General features: G+C 45.3%; 1 protein-coding gene across 2 annotated transcripts in view; it reads left to right on the forward strand.

Annotated features, from left to right (window-relative positions):
• The window catches only part of DCLK3 (doublecortin like kinase 3), a 49,277-nt gene that overhangs the window by 3,497 nt on the left and 24,370 nt on the right, over positions 1-21,410 (forward strand). For both annotated transcript variants that reach the window (XM_046683731.1, XM_046683722.1), the window contains exon 2: positions 18,522-20,395. In XM_046683731.1, the coding sequence (XP_046539687.1) occupies positions 18,522-20,395 (1,874 nt within the window). The remainder of the gene's footprint in view (positions 1-18,521; positions 20,396-21,410) is intronic.

A 21,410-nucleotide genomic window follows, 5' to 3' on the forward strand; every position in this document is an offset into this window, starting at 1 on the left:
CGTAGTAAGTGATGGAACAGAGAGGAGCACTAGTTCAGCAGCTGTATGAAGGGACAGGGGAGTCTCCTGAGCGGCTTGGGCTGGTCTTGAAGGCAAAGTGTTCACAGAACTTCGCAAATGGCAGGGTGCTGTGTAGTGTGTCGTTATGGGGGTTAGAGCTCTTGATCCATCAGAACTGCCTTTAAATCCTGGCTCTGACACTTCAAAGCTGTGTGATCCTGGGAAAGGTACCCAACCACTCTGAGCCTCAGTTTCCTCATTGGTAAAATGAACATGAACGAATTGTTCTGAGGATTAAGTGATGTAAAGCACTCAGCTGATATTATTACAAATAGAATATATTGTTATTAAAGTTACCTTTTAGGCTAGAATTCTGTTTGGGTGTCTTGGGCCAGTGCTTCTCAAATATTATTGGGCATATGAGTCATCTGGGGGATCTTGTTAAAATGCAGTTTCTGATTCAGGAGGTCTTGGGTGGAGCCTGACATTCTGCTCTGCTCGCTAGCTCTGAAGTTCTGTAGGTGTTGCTCGTTTGGGGACCACACTGTGAGTATAAGGCCCTGGGCCACTCCTCCCAAGGTAAAGTCTGAGTCCTTTGTGGGGGCTGAAGAACACTGTGTTTGAGATGACGGGGAGGGTTTGGACCTCCTAAGCAGGTCTGACCTGGAGCTGGGGCAGAGAGAGCTGGGACTTGCTGCTTCCTAAAGAAGGTGATGGACAGAATGCAGCTTCCTTCCTGTGGCTTAGGACCAGACCCCTAGAGGAAGCTCTTCCTTCCCAAATGGCCAAATTCTGCCTACTTCTCCTGCATGCTGGCCTTGAGGATGGAAAGATGAATAAGCCACTGACCCTACCACAGTGTTGTTGGGGGCGGGGTAGAGGCAGGCATGTAAACATGTGATTATTACATGGTGAGATAAGCATTCTGTAGAGTTCATGGGTAATGGAGATGGTAGTAAGAGGGTTGAGAAATGGAGGAAAACTTCCTGGCAATAATTATGTCTGAACTGGGTTTTGGAGGATGAGTCACAGTGGTGGGGTAGGGGAGGAGGGCAGAACAATATGGGGAATGGCATTCTAGGATTAAGGAACAGCTTGTGTAGAGGTAGGGTGCCTTTATTCAGGTCACTGTACTAAGAGTCATTTGGAGGATGGATTGTGATGGGAAGTTGATCAGGGAGACAGAGCTTGGTTCTTGAACATGTATTAGTCAGGATAGGGCCCATTCTGCTGTAGTAACAAATTAACTTCATCATCTTAGTAGCTTAACCCAACAAAGGTTACTTTTCACTCATACTCTGTGTCCCTCACTTGTCAGTGGAGGGCCAAGTTGACAGAGCTTTCCTCATCTTACAGCCACACCATTTGGAAAACGTGGCCTATGTAGTCACCAGTGCAGGAGGAGATCATGGGAGATCATGCTCTCCGCCTCTTCCATGCTTCAGTCTGGAACTGATGAGTTGCTGCTTATGCCACAGCCCATTGGCCAGGACTCATTGTGAGGGGGCTGGGAAATGTTGGGCGGTGTGGATAGAAAGTCCAGAGAACATCACTGTCTTTCCCACATATGCCTTGTTATAGAGCTTATGCCTCATTCTTTAAGGCCAGAGGTTCTCAAATGGAGTATTATGTGAATTTCTATAAAGGAAAAGAAATCTTGTAGATCCTAGTGATAGCTGAAGTTATTTTTATTATAATGCAATTCAAATATATAGCAACATTAAATAGGTCTAAACTCTCTATTTAGAGCTTTCATGTAACCATAAAACCAAAACGAATTATATAAATAAAATATCAACACATCTACAAATCGAGTAAATTCAGATTAATTTCATGAATTTAATGTGATGGATGAAGTTATTTTTGCTAAAACTAAACCACTGTTTCTGGTTCTGTGAATTTGTTCTGATGAATTTGGTATGCTATGTGCCATGCCACGTGGATTGTGTGATGGCTCAATTCTCTCATCAGTTTCCTCTCTCTATATTAAGTCTCATTAGCCCGTGACAGTTAAAATAACATTTCTTGTTGCCTACTACATCATAAATGCAAGAATTCATATAGTGAAATGATGTGTCAGCACATGGTCATAACATGGTTGTTCAGATGATCCAGAATATGTTTCCATTGTTTTTCTACTGATAATCTTAAAAAAGATAATCATGAAAATGAAAGTGCAAAGTTAAACAAAAAATAATGTTAGAGAACTCATGAAGCCCCTCAAATATGTCCAAGGATCCCCCAGAATTGGAGAAACAGGTGGAAAACCACTGGAGTGTTTACTGAAGTGGAGAGAGATGATCAACTGAATGGTTTAGAGACTTCACTTTGAACAGGTGTGTGGGTAGGTGAAGGGTAGGGAGGAAGGCTAGAAGCAGATGCTTCAGGTCAGATGTGATGACCGTGGGCACCAAGGCAGTAAGCAGTTAAGGGAATGGAGAGAAGGTGTCATATTGAAAGACATTTAGGAGGTGGAATCCATAGGAATTGGAGATTGACTGGATGTGAGAGGTGAGGGAAGGGAAGAGGAGTCAGGGATGACTGAGCAGTTGATGGTGCCACTGACCAGGGTGAGGACCACACGTGTCCATGAAAAGAACAGAAGAGCTCAAGGCTAGAGCTGTGCTCAGCCATATTCATCATCCCTTCTTTCCTAACTGACTTAAACTTTCCTGAACTGATTTCCGAAGAACTGCTGCATCTTGTGGGGTCTATTTTTCCTCTCCAGGACATTTAATTAGTGCTCATTTGGGTGATAGGAGTTGCTTTGTTAGCCTTTCTATTGTGCCTGCTGCTTCTGACCCATTGGAGAGGGTTCTGGCAACATTTTGCCTAATTGAGTACATACTCTTTTGTCTTCTGCATGTTTGAAGAAAGTGAAAAAAAATTGAGAAAATTGTGCATGGTTCTGAGATAGAAGCTGTCATACCATAAAATGAGATAGTTATCTGCCTTCAGTTTTTAAGAACATCACCAATCAACTTTCCACTCTGTTTTTTGCACAGAGATACTCAAAATTCTCCGAGGAGAGATCACATGTGGTGCAGGTTAAATGATCTCTAGGTAATTATATAACAAGGAATATGGAAACTCTGTCCTTTGGGGAAGTGGAGGGTAGAGAACATGAGGCCACCCAAATAGACAAGCGAATAAAAATGTCACAAACTAAAAACAAATCCCTGTGGTTGCTAGAGTGAAATCTTGTGTTAATTAATGTTTTTGGCATTAAATAATTTAAAATGTAATTTGGTGTTTCCTCTTTGTATGAATTATTTACCCAATACACCAACTGATGGGAGCAACATGAGCAAGCTGCCAGAAGTGGCTTTCACTCTGCTTATTTCCACTCATGACAAACTTCTACTTGTCTCTTGGCCTTGATTCAGGCATCATCTTCATGGCAGAGCCTCCAAGGTCGTCCATGGAGATGTGTAGCTTCCCCCACTGTGACTTTTTGGAATTTGTAATAAATGGTCTGTAGGCAAGTGGTTACCTGTCACCCCCAGAGACCACATGCTACTTGAGGACAGGGACTGTGTGTTGTCATCTTGGAACCCCCTCTAACTAGCAGAGCGTTTTTCCTAACAGCCATCTCCATACCCATGAGCTAGAAGGGCACCCTTTAAGAAGCATCTTCTGGCCTCAGGCTGGTTGGTGGAGCAGATCTCCCAGCAACAACCTGGTTTGAGGACTACCTCTTCCAGGAATGAGTTGGATGAAACTGCTTGTTCAATTTAGTTCAGATGCTGTGTTGGTTTCAGATTGGCTGCAACCAGAATCCTCTAGAACTTGGGTCTCTATATCTGTGGCAGAGACAGCTGGTGCTCCCCAGATGTCCACATGCTCCGCTTCTGTAGCAGATGCTGTCGGTCCCTGTCGATAGTCCCTGTTCTGATGTTTCCTCCACAATCCACTGTAACCCTGTTTGAGGGCACTCTTTGGCTGCAGAGGCATGGTTGGCCCATTCTTGGAGAAAGCCAGAAGTGCTGAGGAGTTAATGTCCCTAGGAGCAGCTCTCAACCTTCTTAATGGAGGGGAATGGGTGGATAAATATCACAGTTTCCTTGCCTCTCTGGTGAGACAATCCTCAGGCATGTTCCACCTATTCTTCCCAGAGGTCCCCAGCAGAGCTGAGCCCAGGTTGCCCACAGTAGTAACCTGCTTATTCATGCCGCTGTTGTGTCTCATTTTTTCACTCTCCTCCAGTGCTTCCCAGGATCACCTCCCAACTAAACTCAAATCCTTACCCCAAACTCTGCTTTTGGGAGAGTCCAGTCCAAGACACAAGACCCTTTTGGGTTGACTGGGGCCCCTGGACTGTGGGTAGAAGTAGGATGTGTGACTCCTTATACAAGGCAGGTAAGAGCCAGAGCGCTGCCATCGCTTCTCTCTCTAGCTACTGTGTCAAACAGGGAGGATCTGAGATGGAGGAAGGCGGCTGACTCCACCTTGGAATTCATATGAGCAGGAAACTTTCATTCTGGTAGCCACTGAGCTTTTGGGCATTTATTGGTTGAGGCACATCCCTACGTGACACGGAGCATCAGCACTGTCCCCTTGGGGTGCCAACGCTTAAGTCAGCCCTTCCTCCATTTCCCCATTCTGTACTGATCTGTAAGAACTCAGGATCTTTTACCTATGATCTTCTTGAATGCTTCTAATTTCCAAAGTCCGTCCCTCTTCAGTGGTTTGATTAATATTAAAGTACAATTTCTCTATATTTTTCTATAGCTTTTAATTCACCTGAAATTTATTTTAGTATATCCTTGTGAAATAAAAATCCAAATTCATTTTATTTCCACGTTATTAACCAATTGTTTCAATACTGAATAAAAATTATTCTTACCTTCCCCATTAGTTCGTAATGATCTTTTATTATGCATTAAATTCTTATGTGAAGTAGGATATATTTGTGGGCTATAGTTTTATTTTTCCTTAAATTCAGCTATTCTTGTGTAAGTACCAAGACATTGTAATTGTGGCTCTGTGATATATTTTATTGTCTTCATTACTTGTCTCCCTCCTGTCCTCTCTCAAAAATTGCATTAGTGCTTAAATTGCCTCAAACCTACAAATTACAATGGTGAAGAACTGATGTGTTTAGCTTATTAGGTCTTCACATTCTGGAAGGGACAGTCATTTAAATGGATCTTCTATTTCTTCTCTCACTTTTGTAGTTTTCCTTATGTCGATCCTATACATTTCTTGCTAAAGTTATTCTTAGGAATTCTATATATGTTGACATTATGATGTTATTACTTTTAAAATTATATTTCCTAACTGGTTATTGCTGTTATATAGAAAGCTTTTATACATATGTATTTATATATTTAGTATAAATATGACATACATAATTAAAAATTTTGGCCTTATTGCTCGCCACTTTCTAATTATATTTTGAAGTAAAAACATGTAAAGCTATTTCATGAGGTTCCATTTGCTCTAATTTCTTTTCCAGGTAGCTCAGAATAAACAAATAGATACACTGTAGAAGTGAAATAAATTTCAGGAGGAAAGGAGGGCGATAGAGAGAGAAAATGTGTACAAAGGAGTTGGGTATGTGGTAGGTAGGAATCAGAGGATGCCACCCCCACAGTCCATGCGCAGAGTTACAGATCCTGTGAAAACAAACAGCTTGGGTTCATTGTGTGTTTTCTCTTTGAGACATAATCTTCCATGAATTTAAAACTTGCTTGTAGATGTCTCTGACTGGTCCTAGACATGACCAGCTTCAACCTCATAGTCTTCCCTTAGATGACTGACAGTTGTTAGTAAGAGAACGTTTATATGTTGAGTGTGGATAATAAAAGATGATGTTAGAGGATGCCGGCTCTACAGCGATGCCAAAGACAGGCCTGGCAAGTCAGACTGGTTAATATAAAACAAAATAAAAGGATACTACATCCCTGGTTAGGGTCTCACCTTGTGTTCGAGTTAAGAAAACCAAAATCTTTGGACATATTAATTTGAAAAGAGAAAAGAAACAGAAAGAAACCAAGTGCACTAGATAGAAGCTCTTTTTTGTTTTTGGAACTTAGAGCCACCTGATGCCCATGGATTGCAGGCCTCCCTAGTCATCTTTGAGGACGCTCCTGAGCACGAGGTTATGGGGATGCTGTGTGCTGGCTATTAGAACCTTTTGTTATGTTCTTTTTAATGCTATTACTATTCATTTAGAATTCCAAGGAATTGGTCATTTTCTACAAGAATGGCATAACTGAAGATGCTTTACGGGTTTTGAAAATGGTATTTTCCAAAGATGTAGTATGAAAGAAAAACAGGAGTCCACACTCACATTAAGGAGAAATAGGGAATAAATGAAAAATCCCAGAACCAGTTGCAAGATCCCTGTGGTTTCCATGTTCTCAGGAACATTTGTTAGTTATTTATTTTTTTCCAGTTGCTTTGTCTATATTACAAAGCAAAGACAGCAGTGGTTGCCTGATTCTCTTTGTGTTTAGTTGTGCTTTCTTCATCAAGAGTACAAAGTAGGGGTCTTTGTTAAGCTGTTTCCTTATAAAGAGGAGTGTTAATGTTGGGTGAGGAGACAGACTGGATCTCTAGCGTGTTCTGGACAGTCTTGCCCCTAGCGTGTTTGCATGGCCATAAACACAATGTGTGGGCTTTTAAGTAGTCTTAAGTAAGGATGTTAACAAAGGAAAAAACATACATAACGGATTTTTATTCTACTGGGAGGAGGGAGTGGGGTTTTAAATATCTGCCCATCTCAGGGGAAAAAAAGGGAAGTTTTCTATTTTCCATGCTGCCTTGAAACTGTCAAAAATTCTCAGCAGTTTCTGGCTAGCTAGCTGTCTCCATCTGGAGGCTGGCATTGTGTTTTTTTAACCTACAATTAACTACCATCCGCTAAAAATTCAACCAGTAATAGTCATATCCTTTCATAGCTTTTTAAGGAACTTTTTCTTACATTTTCTTACCGTTCTTTTCTTACCCTTGAGAATATCAGTTTTCAGTGTCAAAGTTCCAAAATTAGATCTAGGGGAATCTGATGATCGCTGTGAACTATTCTTTCGTTCACTCACATATATGCATCGAGTGTCTACTCTATGCCACTGTGGTAGGCACAGTAATTTAATTAACTTAAATTGAAAATAAGCGCATAGAGCTAGTGGCCATCACATTAGACATTGCAGAGCTAGAGGGCTGGGGACACAGAGGTTAAAGCATCAAGTAAATATTGTAACACCAAGAGTGGTAAGTGCTCTGAAGAAAGAAGCAGGACTGCCGAGTGATGGGTATGGAGTGGTTTGAGAGTCTTCAGAGAAGGCCTCTTGGAAAAGTGATGTTAGATCCATTGCGCACCTGGACAAAGGGAGGAAGGATGTGAGAGAAATAGTTTGAAGACACTCCAGGCACCTCTGGGTAATTAACTGCCTGTTGTTTTTAATGCAACATGAGAGAAGGAATGCCTTCTACTTAGGAATTTTTAAAAAATGCCACAAAACAGCACTCATTCCTATTTTAAAATTTAAAGGCCTTTCATAGTTTTGGGCGACGGTGTGGGTCTAGGTCCTGGAAGCAGAACTCAAGGTGGGGATTCTTGGGCATGTGATTATTGAGGAGAGCTCTCAGGAGAAGGGAGTTAGAGCAGCAAGATGAGCCAGGGACATAGCTAAGCAAGGATGTGGTCTCAGCTGGAGACGGGCCTCAGCCTGAGCCCACAGGTGCTCTGTAGCATGCATTGCTCCACAGAGCTGGTCCCACCTTGGGGTAAGGGGCAAGTCTTTTGTACCCTTCCTTGTCCCCATCAGTCAGTCGTTGATTATGGGCTGTCCTGTGAAGGTGGGGTTGGGTGTGTAACCTCCTGAGTGGAGTGGCTCTAGGCAGCGAGAGTCATTCCTGGGACAATTGAGCAGTGGTGGACCTTTAACAGCCGACATTCAAAAGAGCTGGTGGATGGGGGCCATTGCCTGGTAAAGGGCATCTGGGCGGCCACTTACAGCATCCACGACTGTGCTGGCCCTGTAGAACGTTGATGACTAAGTAGCTTTAGATAGATTTGGGGGCAGAAACAGATGAAAAACCATGAGTATATGGTTACTTTGATCACCCAGCACATTCTGATGATTATGAACTCAACGGATGGGCTATTTTCATTAACACTACTATGGATTTATTGGGTTCTTTCATACAACACCTATTTATTGTCAGCCTACCACATGCCTGGCATTAGGTCTGTGTATTTGGAATCTTGCTAAGCAAGACCCATTTATTTAGTAGACTCCATCTCTGTAAGTTATATATTTTTGGCAAATGCCAAGAGATAGCATCGTGAGGGATCCCAAAGAAGCTTAACCATAACTGCTGGAGAAGCCAGAAGCTGCCAATGTTTACCTCAACAAGGCAGTAGCCTTTGTTAAAACATTTGTGTATGATGCTCTCAAACGGCCAAATGCAGCAGTTGGGCTGTTTCCGGAACCATGTAAGTTTCTGCCCACCGAGGCTGGCTTCTCAGCGGAGGAGCCTGCTTGCCTTGGTACCACTGTTGTCAATCTGATTTAACCACGATGTGACATACTGAGTGCTACCATTTGCAGGCAACCTTATGCCCGTCATCTTGTTACAGTCTTTTTGGCCATCCTGGGAAGCCATGCTCGTGGTAGTCATGCAGGCTCCCATGGCAGTGAGGACCACCAGGCACTTTGCCAGCAGAGATGTAGGTGAGGCCCCTCTTGGCTCTGGCATTCACGGTGGGTACTGGGGCCACGGCTGGAGCTCTGTGGTGCCTGTTGGATCTCAGTTGCAGTCAGGGTCTTGGCACCATGACTTCCCTACTTTTGAATTAGAGGAAAACCAAACCCAGTTTGAATTCCCTGAAGGAAGAAAAGTTTGCACCTTAATCTGCTTTACCCCAACATCTCTCTTCTTTGTTTGGAATCTTAATACACTTCAGGGAGTTTTTTAGATCATCCTGTCTAGGGCCATGTCAGGGAAAAGCTCACTTGTTTATTGCCAGCTGCAGGAAGACTGTGAATTTATTTTGCCCAGTTGGGATGCTGGCTGGCTTAACAATTAGGGCAGAGCTAAACTAGGCTGCTTTGCTTAGGTATTGATGCCCATTGATGAGTCTGAGTCTTGCTCTGTTTCCTGTGGATGATCCCATGAGTTTTGCTTTATTCCATGGTTACAAGTGACACCCCTAAACCTGTCCTAGCCATTGTTCAAAAAGATTCAGGATCTGTGCAGGGATTGTTTCAGTTCTTACTAACTAGCTGTGTGGCCTTGAGCTAATTGCTTACCTTCTATGGCCTACAGCTCTATCTAAAAATTGAGTGTGCTAGGCTACTGGCCCTCTCATTTCTAACGTGCAACGATTTTCACCCACACAGCTTTTGCATCCAACACACGACTCCTCCATAGGATCCTTCTTTGCATCCTTCTTCCATTGGATCCATGGCATTACTTTTGTTTACAAAGGATGCATCTTTCAGCATAAGCAGTTTGTGAGGATTTTTACCAGTAAATCTAATCAATCATGTAAAATGATCATGTCTTGAATATTTATGGAAAGTTCTTCCCGAGTTTGGTGTACCTAAACCTCAGATAAATGGCACAGTGGAGCTATTTAGATTATTTATTTTTTCTTGAGTGAACTTTGGTAATATGTTTCTTTCATGGAATTCATCCCTTTCATTTAAGTTGTCTTATTTATTGGCATAAGGTATTCATAATATTCCCGTATTATTATTGTACATAAATAGCCCTGTGTTTTCAAATGTGTCATCTCTCCTGAATGTGAATGAAAGCTATACATTTTTTGGAAACATTTCCTCTTGAATTGTTTTACTTGCTTGCTATTTAATTATATGTTGTTCATGGAGGTTGTCTTATCAAGAAGTCAAAATTGTTTGAAAACTGCTTTCTAAAGAATCCACAGGCTCCCTGCCTCCTCTGTCCTGTGTAATAACGGATGGTGGAGGTGTCCGCCTGCCCCTCAGATGAGCATCTGATAAATGAGGGGTGAGAGTCATCAGGGCCAGGCTCTGACAGATGGTTCAAATATTCCAAGTGTCTTTACATTGATCTAAGATCCGTTCAAACCAAAGCAGGAAGAATTAGAAATAAAATAGATGTGCTCAGTCCCTCTAGAAAAAAAAGATGGAAGAGTTTGCTTTCAGAATGATTTTTGCAGCTTCACCCATAGGGATGGAAGGTGGTGAGGCTCTGGCTAGCCCAGTGTTTAAATGTTGTGATGACACAGGCCGATGGAGACTGATGGGCCGGTGAAGGCCTCGGGGTGCCATAACCAGAAAGAAAGAGGAAAATGTGAAGCCTTGCAGGCATCGAGTCAGCTGGAGACTGCTCCCAAGGTGGAGTGTACTTTGTGTTCCCCTTTCAAATGAACACACCCACAGCGCCTCCCTAAGCAGCACCCAGAAAAGCAAAACGCAGCCCAGATCAAGGTTATTGTGATCTTCCAGCTACAACAGACAACTGGGATTAGAAATCCAGGTCGTAGGAAACAAAAGCCTGCCTGGGAGCTGTGCCCTCTTGGAATTTTACTGAGTCCGTGGTGACACCCCAGGGATGAGGTCGCCGGTGAGTCGGGGAGCGTTGGGAGGAAACATGACACCCAGGGATGAGACTGAAAGATAAGCTATCCCCAGGAGAAGCTTTGGTCAAAACAAACCGGCATCAGATGTTGCAAAGGAAGACAACGGGAGGGACAGAATGGCATCTGGAGAGGCTCCCCAAACAGTGGCACACAGAGCCGCCGGCAAAAAGAGGAGCATAAAGTCTTCGCGTGACAAACTAGTCAGAAAGCGGGAGGAGGATTCATCCGGAGGAAGAGCAGTGGGAGAGAAACTCTTATTGTGGTTGCTGGGACGTCCGAGGCCTCACCAGCCTGGTAGCAAATGAGGCCGTTGATATTAATGCCCACTTTGGAGTCCCAGCGGCCCCACCTGCTCACACAGGACAGGGTTTTGAAACCCAGCTCCTTCAGCATCCATCCTTAATCCTGTGCTCCAAGGACCAGATGGGCTGGCGCAGATGCCATCCTTCCACTCTTTTGTCATTACCTCCTATGCTTGTTATCTTCTCCCAGGTGTCCACCAGTGTCTTGCACAAAACACTGCTGCCTTCCCATGGCCCCCACCGGTTCCTGCCCATTTGCCAACTGGTGCAAAGAGATCCCAGAGACATAATCCCAGCACTGGGCCAGAGCTGACCCTGGATCCCAGTTTGGAGTGAGCTGGGTCATACTTGCAGGGTTAACCAAGTGGCTGTGTCCCATGATGATCTCTCCCACCGTGGTCTGGATGTTCTGGTTCACTGACCACTTGGGTGAAGCAAGAGGTATTCTATAGCAGTGCTTCACAGCCTTTCATGTGCATCAGACCACCCGGGGATCCTGCTAAAATACAGAATCTGATTTGGTGGGTCTGGGGTGGAGGGTGAAATTCTCCATTTCTAATAAAAAGATGCTGCTGGTCCACTGTGGGTGGTCAAATTCTAGATCACTCCCTCCCCGACTTCTATCTATCATACTTGAGAAAATCCTTTGGTGAGGAAATCATGACTGGACTTTTTGCACTGGTGATGTCATGTTTTGATTACTTATTCACATTATGAAAATCAAGATGCGGTTTGTTATAAGACCACCCTAAGGAATTGGTTTAGGGGCCACTTTGAAATTGCTTATAGTACACCAGCACGCCCAGAAGGATACTCCGGAACGTCCCTCTGTATCTTTGCTTCTCCAAGTGTGGTCCCTGGGCCAGCGGCATTGGCATCACCTGGGACCTTGTTAGAAATACAGAATCTCCAGCCCCCCCCCCCCCGAGACCTTGTGTGACTGAATTAGGACCTGCACTTTACTGTGGTCCCCGGATGGTGTGTGTGCACAGTAACATTTGACAAGCCCTGTCTGGAGAACACAGTACATCAGAAACGGGAGACGCCAGTTTAGCCACTTTTGCAGGATGCCCAGATGAGGCACATCAGTGACAGTGGGGAAAAGTTCCTACCTTGGGCGTGGGCCCTTTCTGTTGTGCTGTGTCCTGGGACGTCTGGGGAGAGAGGAAGATGCTTTCCGGCTCACAGGGAGCCTGAGGGTTCTTGCTCCATGTGACAAAATACAACTATAGCAGAGAAGGAAATGGGAACCGTGATGTGATGACGAGATGGGTAGCATAGGCGGGACTAGATCAGCGTGAGTGCGAAAATCACGGGAGGGAGACGGGAATGGTTGAGTGGATCAGGATGAGCATCAAAAGCAAGGAAAGACGTGTAAGCTTGGTCACTTTAAAATACTCTTGTAAACAATGGAGGCAGTCCATAAAACTCATCGTAACTCCAGAGTAGCTGGGACAGTAAACTTCATCTTTATTTTTTCATTTTTTTGTGAGGAAGATTGGCCCTGAGCTAACATCTGTAGCCAGTCTTCCTCTTTTTGCTTGAGGAAGATTGTCCCTGAGCTAACACCTGTGCCAGTCTTCCTCTATTTTGTATGTGGGACACTGCCATAGCATGGCTTGATAAGCAGTGTGTAGGTCCATGGCCCATGAACCAGGGACCCTGGGCCGCCGAAGTGGAGGGCGTGGACCTAACCACTATGCACTGGGCTGGCCGCGTAAACTTCATCTTTAAATCAGTGAGTAGCTTAGGAAAAAAGTATCAGACATCCATTAGGTGGGCTCTAACAAGGACTGGCGAATAGTCCTCACTCAGAGACCACACAGGGAGCTTGTGCCAATATGCTGGGGGCACTCTGGGAACTTGGCATGACTGGTCAGCAGATAAAAGACAACCCAGAACAGGGCCCTTCTGAGATGAGAGCAGGAGAAAGTCTTTTTACTTCCTCTGTTTCTGAGGTCTTGGTTAGTGTCCTGTTGGTAATAAAGAAGATTAGGTAGAGATGACGTTAATTGGACATAGGAGTGTCAGCAACAATGACAGCCAATAGTATGGCAGTTTTATTTTATTACCTTACCTTTATTAATTTCTCCAGCTTTGATCAATACGGATGTTGGTCAGGCTTCTGACTTATTATGAAACAGTAGCATTTTTGAAGCTTAGCGAGAGGCTGCATTCCAAGTTTTTATTCGTTTAGAAAACCCTCCTTGGGATGTTTGCATAATCAAATCTAAGTTCGCAAATGTTTCTCCTGCCTCATATCTGCACATGAGCAAATTGAATCTGTTCCCAAACAGCCCCTGGAAAACGCCCAGGACGAATGATTACTCAGTGAAAAAAAACATGATTCCAGCCAGCCCTCCTCCGTCTCCCACAGAAGACGAGACGTGAATGGCCTCTCAGCACCGCCTGCTGAGGCCACAGTGATCAACCTGGGAAATCACCAAGAGGAATAAAGTTGATAAAAGGGGAAGTATTTTAACGGGAGCTTCCCTGCCAGGAAGGGGGTTTGCATGCCATTAGATGCGTTGACTTTTATTTTCCAGTCATTTTTTATTATCGTTGTATTGCATATTTCCAGATGTTTTAAAACCCCAGTTTCCATTTCCTTTAGTACTCATAATTTGTAAATGCTTAAAGAGTGATGATGTATTACCTACGTCCTATAGCATTTGGGTGTGATTCTCCCATTTCTTTTTCTAGAGTGTTATTACAGCTTTTTAGGAGCCAAGGTAACAATTCCAAAGTTTGTGCTGACCTCAGACATAGTTTTTCTTTGTGTTGTTATTAGACATATGGGTTAGGATTAAAAAATGACTAGGAAGAGGTGCACTCTCTTTGTTCTGATTAAAAAAGACAAATAAAAGATTAATTTCAGCAATATATTTTTTATTGCTTTTTTTCTTGATCCTAAATTTGCTGATTAGCAGCCTAAACAAAGTAATACTAAATGATTAGAAAGGAAACTGGGTTGATGTGACTTCCAGTCATTTTGAAGGCCTTTTCAGTAGAATGAAGTGTCACTCTGACCCTTGTGGAATCAGGTTACGTTAATTCATCTGAATTGTGGCAGCAGATAGAAGACACGATTGCCAGGAGCCAAACCCATTAGAGGCGACGACAGTAAGAGGCCTGTGACTTACCAAGTTTATTGGCTCACACCAAGAGTCCTAGGATCAGTGAGTAGGGAGCTTGTTTCTCTCCCCAGAAGAGCTGTAGGCTTAGATTTGCTGGAGTGTTTATTTCCCTGTCCCTACTGGTTTTCTATTTCAATTGCTACATGAATGACACAGTCACCCCGCTGAGTCACATTTAGCATTGCATTCTCTTTGCCCTTGAGATGTACGTACATGGGTTTGGGGAAATCCAAGGTTACAAGCCTCTTTTCTTTTGGAGAGGGAAGAAAATAAGCCCAGTTTGAGTGCCCACTCTCTGCTAAGCAGCGTGCTGGGCATCCTCAGCATGAGTGAGGTATCCCGTTTGGCGGATGTGGAAACTGAGGCTCAGAGAGATTATGTTACCTTCCCAAGGTCACACAGCTAATAAGAGCCTGGTGGAACCAGGATTTCAGTTAGGTCTTCTGACGCTGTATTCAGTGTTCCTGGAACTATTCTAAAAGGAAGCTTTCACAGACTCTGAAGAAATGTACTGCTTCCCCCACCCATATAGTCGCTCTTTATAAATGCGGCTGCGGCAAATTTCCTTGTGGCAAATGGACGTCTGGGATCATGTTTTGTTTCACCTTGTTTATTTAATCTGTTTAGGAGGTCTGTTGTGTGATGTCTTCCAGAGCTGAAAGCAGTTACACTCCATTATTTACAAGGGGAGCTGGAGGACTGAGGCTGGGTACACGTGTTTGATGTTAGCGCTGGGAATTAGTTTCCCAAATCTGGAGTGCCTGCTCTATGTAATAGGGCTGAGAAGGGGAATTTGCATAATCCACGGTCTCTGCCTTTGGGGAGCTTAAATTGAGAGGGAGAAGATTTACACCTGTGAAGATGAAGCAACAATTAGCTGAGATTGGCAACAGTTAGCAGGAGGGGAGACCCGGTGTTCTGCAGCCAAGTGCTGGTATTGGGTCTCAAGCATTCAGGCTAAATGTTGCTTGAATGAATGAACAGAGCTCCAGAGGAGGGAGCTGACTGTGAGCTTGTGAGGTCAGGGAAGGTTTGGTGGAGGCTGTGGGTCTTAGGTCTTACAAGATGGTGAGGCTGGGATGGGTGGGAGGAGTGAGGGTGGAGTAGGGTTGGGATGGATGGGGGCCGCTGGATTCTGGAGGGCCTTACATATCAAGTTGAGGAGTCTGGGTTTGGCATCCTACAGGATGGTAATACGGAGCCACTGTAGGTTTTGGAGCAGAGGAGTGGCTCAGAGAAAGCAGTGCTTGTCCTGCTGTATGCGTGGGGTTAGATTGGTGCAGGGGAGAAACCCTATAAACATTTGTATTGGTGGCGTATGAGGCAAAGCAGCAGTACTGTCAAGTCGAGGCTAGTTTAATTTATGTTGCTGTAGGAAGTGAACAGAAAGGGTGCTACAAGAGCATCTTTTCCCTGTCCCTTCCTGGGAAGCTGCTGGCTTGGTGGCTGAGGCCTGGGAATTAGGATGTTCAGTCTTTACTGTTGCCACATTCATAACTATTTACTGTCGATGTAGGGACAGAGTAGGACTTATTATCCTAGATCATATTAGCCTGAGCCGTATGGAATTTCCATTTTTTGGTAATGGGTAGAACTACTGGCAATTTCATGTGGTTCCATTAAATCGATTTTGTAAGTTGTTGGAGATGAGTGGACACGGGCTGGCCTTTGTTTTCTGGTCAGGGTGACTGGGGTAAGTACTGCAGTAATGCTGCTTATAGATCGCCTGAAAGTGCTGTTGTCCCTGGGAGATGAGACTATTCCTGGAGACAGGGCCCAGGCCCGCGGGATGTGCTCTGCTCTCCCTATGTTTGCTCCCCCTGCCTATGGACCGGGCATTCAGAGTGTCCTGATTTTTTCTCTTCCCTTTAAAGAAGAAAACCCTTGCTCTGGACTAAGAATTTTAAAGGAGGAAGGTGGGCTTGTGGAAGAGAAGATAAAAATGTTTGCATCTGGAGGTTGTGTTTTCCTGGCGCTCCCTGGTAGCCTGATGCAGACAGAATGAGAAGTGCCATTTCTGTAGCTCCCAGGTATGTTCGGGAGGAGTGGGACTGAGTTCTCACTCTTGCCGCAGACTGCAGAGGTTTTCACTGCGTGAAGTATCTTGGTAGTGGACTGAGTATGCCTGCTGGTGGTGCCACAGAGGCTGAGCTGCGTGTCTTCACATCCTTTGTGTCCGTGCCCTGGGATGGAGGCCACTGTTGGGGAGCCTCTCCTGGGTTCAGGGATGGAGTGCTCCCAGATTGCTCCCACCAGGAGGACAGGAGGACAACTACCAGGATTCAGGACTGGTTCTGGGATAGGGTCTGCTGAAACTGGCTGCGCACAGCCGTCCCAGAGAGCACGCCACCTCCCTTCCTCACCCTGACTCTGGGTACCACAGGGCCAAGTCATCTGTCACCACACCCAAGCTCCACAATTTCACTGTTTGGGACCTTGAGACCACTGGTCCCATCGTGACTTGCCTCTCTGTCATCCTACGTCACCACTCAACATGTGAGCCCCACCAGTGTCGCTCCTGTTCCCTGAATACTGTTGTATGCCTCCCTGACATCCCATATTGGATCTTTCTCTGGGACCCTCCTGACCCCCCTTCCATGCGAAACTCTCCCATCCCTAATGTATTTACCAAATGCTCCCTTGTCCTCCTGGTTCTCCCCTGAAAATCCCCGTCCCCTCCCTGCCCTGGAATAGAGAGTTCTTTTCCATTGACTTAGCCTGAAACCTGTGTATCGAGGGTCCTACTCTGTGGGAAGCACCATCAGGAAAACAAATGACATATGCTTCTGAAGGCCACCTTCCTTGCACCCTGCCTCAATTTTTCCAGTGAGGGAACACAGTCTGCTATTACTGCTGCTGATCTCTCTCTCTCTCTCAGCATCAACTCTCTCAGACAAAAATGGAGGCAGATTAGAGAGATTATGAGAAGAAAAGGAATAACAGATGTCCATAAATAAACAGTTTAACTGTAAGTGTGATTGTTAAGCTCATCAGTTTCTGGCAGGTGGGAAGATCAGTACCAGCCACTACTTGTCATCTAATCTGACACCTGTGTCTAGATGGAAATCATCTCAGAACAGATTGTATGCTATAATTAAAAAACAAAAAACATTCTGTGTAAATATGCTAGGCCACATTGCCCATCCTGGAGTTTCTGCCACCATTCAAATGCACTTAAAAATAATTAGTTTGAGTGTTTTTTTAAAGGAAGCATAAACAGTAGATTCCTACATGTAGGATATGACATATGGATCCTGGGGGGGTAACTTTAATAATTTGCAGACCACGCTCATGGTTTAACCGAGTTACATATTCTGTCATTTTCCTGTTTCCTTTACTGACCTGGACAGAAATAAAAACGGAACCACTTTTGTCTCAACTACTTTATTCCGGCTGAGTACAGCTGATTAGGAAATACAGTCTTGTTTTATTCATTTATTCAGTTTATCAGGAAATATAATGAGAACGAGCATATTCTCATTATTAAAGCTCTAAATGTTAATATGACCTTGCTTTCTTTCTTTCCTTTTTGTTGAATAATGAGAGGAAAAACCACTTGGAGGAGAAAGTTTCTATACCTAGACTGAAATCTCCTTCAGCTTTCTTTTTTTTTTTTATGACCCCCAGTGCAAGAGAATCTCAGAGCTTTAAGAAATGTCCACCATAGCATGTTGGTCCAGGAGTTCTTATGATGCCAGGTGACACTGTGTACAGTCGAATTCTACTTTATCAAGATATTACATTACTACCAAATGAAGTCTAATACAAAAGAGATATTAAGATCATAAGGATAGTATTAATAACTGGCGATTACTCTACCCTTACTGTGTGTCAAGCACTCCTTTAAGTGAATTTGTAATCATTTTCTCATTTACTCTTCACAAAAACCCTGGGAGGAAGGTGTTAATCATTCCTACTTCAGAGATGAACAAATTGAAACATGAGTAATTTGCCCAAGTTCACACAAATAGTCAGTAGCCATGCCAGGATTCAAATCCAGATCTGTCTCAGACTCTGTGATCATGACCTCTTCACAGATTGCCTCCCCTGGAGTGAGTTGGAAGTCAAGCTGAGAAAACTATTCTTGGCAATGAGGTGGGTTCTTTAAAGTTCCAGAATGTTCTGACCTTTCCTTGGTGTTTCCTGAGCAGCAAAGCTTGGACCTTTTATCTCAGTTGTAGATTCTTGAAGGTCACTTCACTTTGGGGTAGCTGGAGTTGTGTTCCCAGGGTCAGACCTTGCCTAGAGAGGGCTCCCGAGGTGTGGCCCATCTTGGGGGTTCCTGGCAGGCCTAGAGGAGCCACCTTGGGCCCAGTCTGACTCTGTTCTGCACTCCTGGTCTCTCATAGAGGAGACTAGGGATTAGCCCTCAAGTGTAAAGGCTCCATCGTCTCAAGCAGATCCTCAAAGATCACACTTAGTAATCTCCAGTAAAGTTCCGGTGATGGCCAAACGGCTCTTTGAACCCATCTTGTCTAATACTGTGTTGTCATTTTCCTCTTGCAGGACATCGAGGCCTATGTGACCATTCTCTAAAATATTTAAGCTCGAGAATCACGGAGCGGAAGCTGCAGGGCACGTGGCTGCCTGCTGGCCGAGGGAGTCTGGAGAAACCATTCCTGGGACCTCACAGCTCCGTCGCGCCTGTGTTCAGCCCTCAGAGTGGCCTTCACTCTGTCCATGCTGAGAACAGCCCGCTGAAGCCCAGGGTTGTGACCGTGGTGAAGCTGGGCGGGCACCCCCTCCGGAAGATCACCCTGCTCCTCAACAGACGCTCAGTGCAGACCTTCGAGCAGCTCTTGGCAGACGTCTCAGAGGCGCTGGGCTTTCCAAGATGGAAGAGTGATCGCGTGAGGAAACTGTTTAACCTTAAGGGCAGGGAGATCAAGAGCGTCTCTGATTTCTTCAGGGAAGGCGATGCTTTCATAGCCATGGGCAAAGAACCGCTGACACTGAAGAACATTCAGGTGGCTTTAGAGGAACTGTACCCCAATAAAGCCCGGACCTTGACATTGACCCAGCACAGCCGGGTCCCTTCTCCAAGGCTGAAAAGCAGGCTTTATAGCAAGGCTCTGAAGGAAGGTCACTGCTGTGGGGAGACCGAGACCGCCAAGAACTGCAGTGAGGCTGCTGGGTCCAAGGCAGCCATCAGACTCCAGGGGAAGACCCCCGGGGAGCCAGTGCTGGAGGACAGGGCAAGGGCCCAGAAGAAGTGGGTGAGGGGGAAACGGGAGCCTGAACCAGACAGCAAGCCGCCCAGGGAAGCCACTCTAGAGAGGCATGCCAGTGGAGAGAAGCACCTGGGGGTGGAGGTCGAAAAGACCTCCGGTGAAATTATCAGATGTGAGAAGTGCAAGAGAGAGAGGGAGCTCCAGCAGAGCCTGCAGAGGGAGAGGCTCTCCCTGGGCACCAGTGAGCTGGACGTGGGGAAGTGCCAAAGGTACGACGTGGAGAAGCTGGTGAGGACGAGAAGCTGCAGGAGGTCCCCCGAGGCAAACCCTCCAGGTGGGGAGGAAGGGTGGAAGGGCGACAGCCACAGGAGCAGTCCCGGGAACCCCACTCAGGAGCTGAGGAGACCCAGCAAAAACACGGACAAGAAAGAGGACAGAGAGTCTGAAGGTCAGGAAGGTCATCCTCAAGCAGCAGCCAAGGCTAAGAAGGGTCTCATGGAAGTTCAGCCCATCAGAGAGGAGGGGCTGAGGGATGTGAAGAAGGACACTAGGAATATTTGCAGGACCAAGCATGGTGGCTGGCTCCTGTGGGAGCGCCAGGCCAACCCCGAGAAGCTCCCCAGGACCCGAGGGGAAGAGCAGGAACCAGAGAAGGAAAAAAAGCCATGTGTGTCAGAAGGGAGAAAGATGGTTCCCAGAGATGACCAACCTGCAAGGGTAGAAAAGGAGCCCAAGACGAGGCTGGAGGAAAAGAAGCAAGAGCGGCCCAGCGGCCGGAAGCGGCGGCCCCCGGGCATCATCACGGCCAACGTGGAGAAGCATTATGAGATGGGCCGGGTCATTGGGGACGGGAACTTTGCCGTGGTGAAGGAGTGCAGGCACCGCGAGACCAGGCAGACTTACGCCATGAAGATCATCGACAAGTCCAAACTCAAGGGTAAGGAGGACATGGTTGACAGTGAGATCTTAATTATCCAGAGCCTCTCTCATCCCAACATAGTGAAATTGCATGAAGTGTACGAAACGGAAACGGAAATCTACCTGATCATGGAGTATGTACAGGGAGGGGACCTTTTTGATGCCATCATAGAAAGTGTGAAGTTCCCAGAGCGTGACGCTGCCCTCATGCTCATGGACTTGTGTAAGGCGCTCGTCCACATGCATGACAAGAGCATTGTCCACCGGGACCTCAAGCCAGAAAACCTGCTGGTAAGCCCCGATTTTGCTGCTGTGGGAGAGGGTGTTTATAAAATAGAGGATACAATATTAATTGCCTCTGACTCTTGCTCTTACACGCTAGAATATTACCTTTATGGTATTTTAACATACTCGTTCCAGTATTTAAAACTTACTTCATAAGTCGCTGAGATAAATTGGTTTTTATTAAATTATTGAAAGAGAAGCCTTCCAATTTAATAAAATGGAAAATGTTTCCTCATCACTGGGAGAAAAATGCTTTCGCCTTGATGATGACCAGGTGGAGTTTTGTGGCATTTGCGCATCCTCTGGACTAGGTACCAGGGGTGTCTATTGGTAGCAGCTTCCCCGTAGGCTTTGTGTCCCCTCTCCCACTGAAACCACCTGGCCCTTTCGAAGATAACATCTTGTCAAGGGAATTCAAAGGCTCAGCACTGCACGGGCCCATGTGTGGGGTGGATAAGAGGCTGGCTCTGGAGTCAGATAACCTGAGTTTGGATCCATGCTCTTATAGTTGCTTGCTCTGTGATAAGTCCTTCACCTCTCTGGACCTTAGGTTCCTCATTTATAAATAGAAATAGTAATATTACTGATCTTGGGAGGTTGAGTGAGGATTGAGCACAGGAAAGAGAAGAACTGCTGCTAACCACGGGGAGCTGGCCTGGCACTCACAGCTCAGCTGTGGCGTTCTCCTGTTGAACATAATTCACCGAACACCAGCATCCGATAAGGCCGCTCTCTGACTGTGTTGGTCAAGACAAAAGCAAGACCCCTTTATAATCATGTCCAAATGCAGATGAAACCAAGATTGTCCAAACCACAACTCTGGCCACATATCCCCCTTCTGGCTACTGTGAAGGACTGCCTCACTTCATTCTTCCCACCTTCTAGATGAGAATCACTAAGATACCCAATCATAGAATTACCCTCACTTCCTGATAGTATCCAATTTGGAGCAAAATCCTGCTTTCCTGAACCACCCTCCCCCCCCCCCCAATCACCTAACACAGCCCAAATCTTATAATAA

Source organism: Equus quagga, chromosome 1 (assembly GCF_021613505.1).
Source record: "Equus quagga isolate Etosha38 chromosome 1, UCLA_HA_Equagga_1.0, whole genome shotgun sequence".
In the NCBI taxonomy this organism is placed as follows: Eukaryota; Metazoa; Chordata; class Mammalia; order Perissodactyla; family Equidae; genus Equus; species Equus quagga.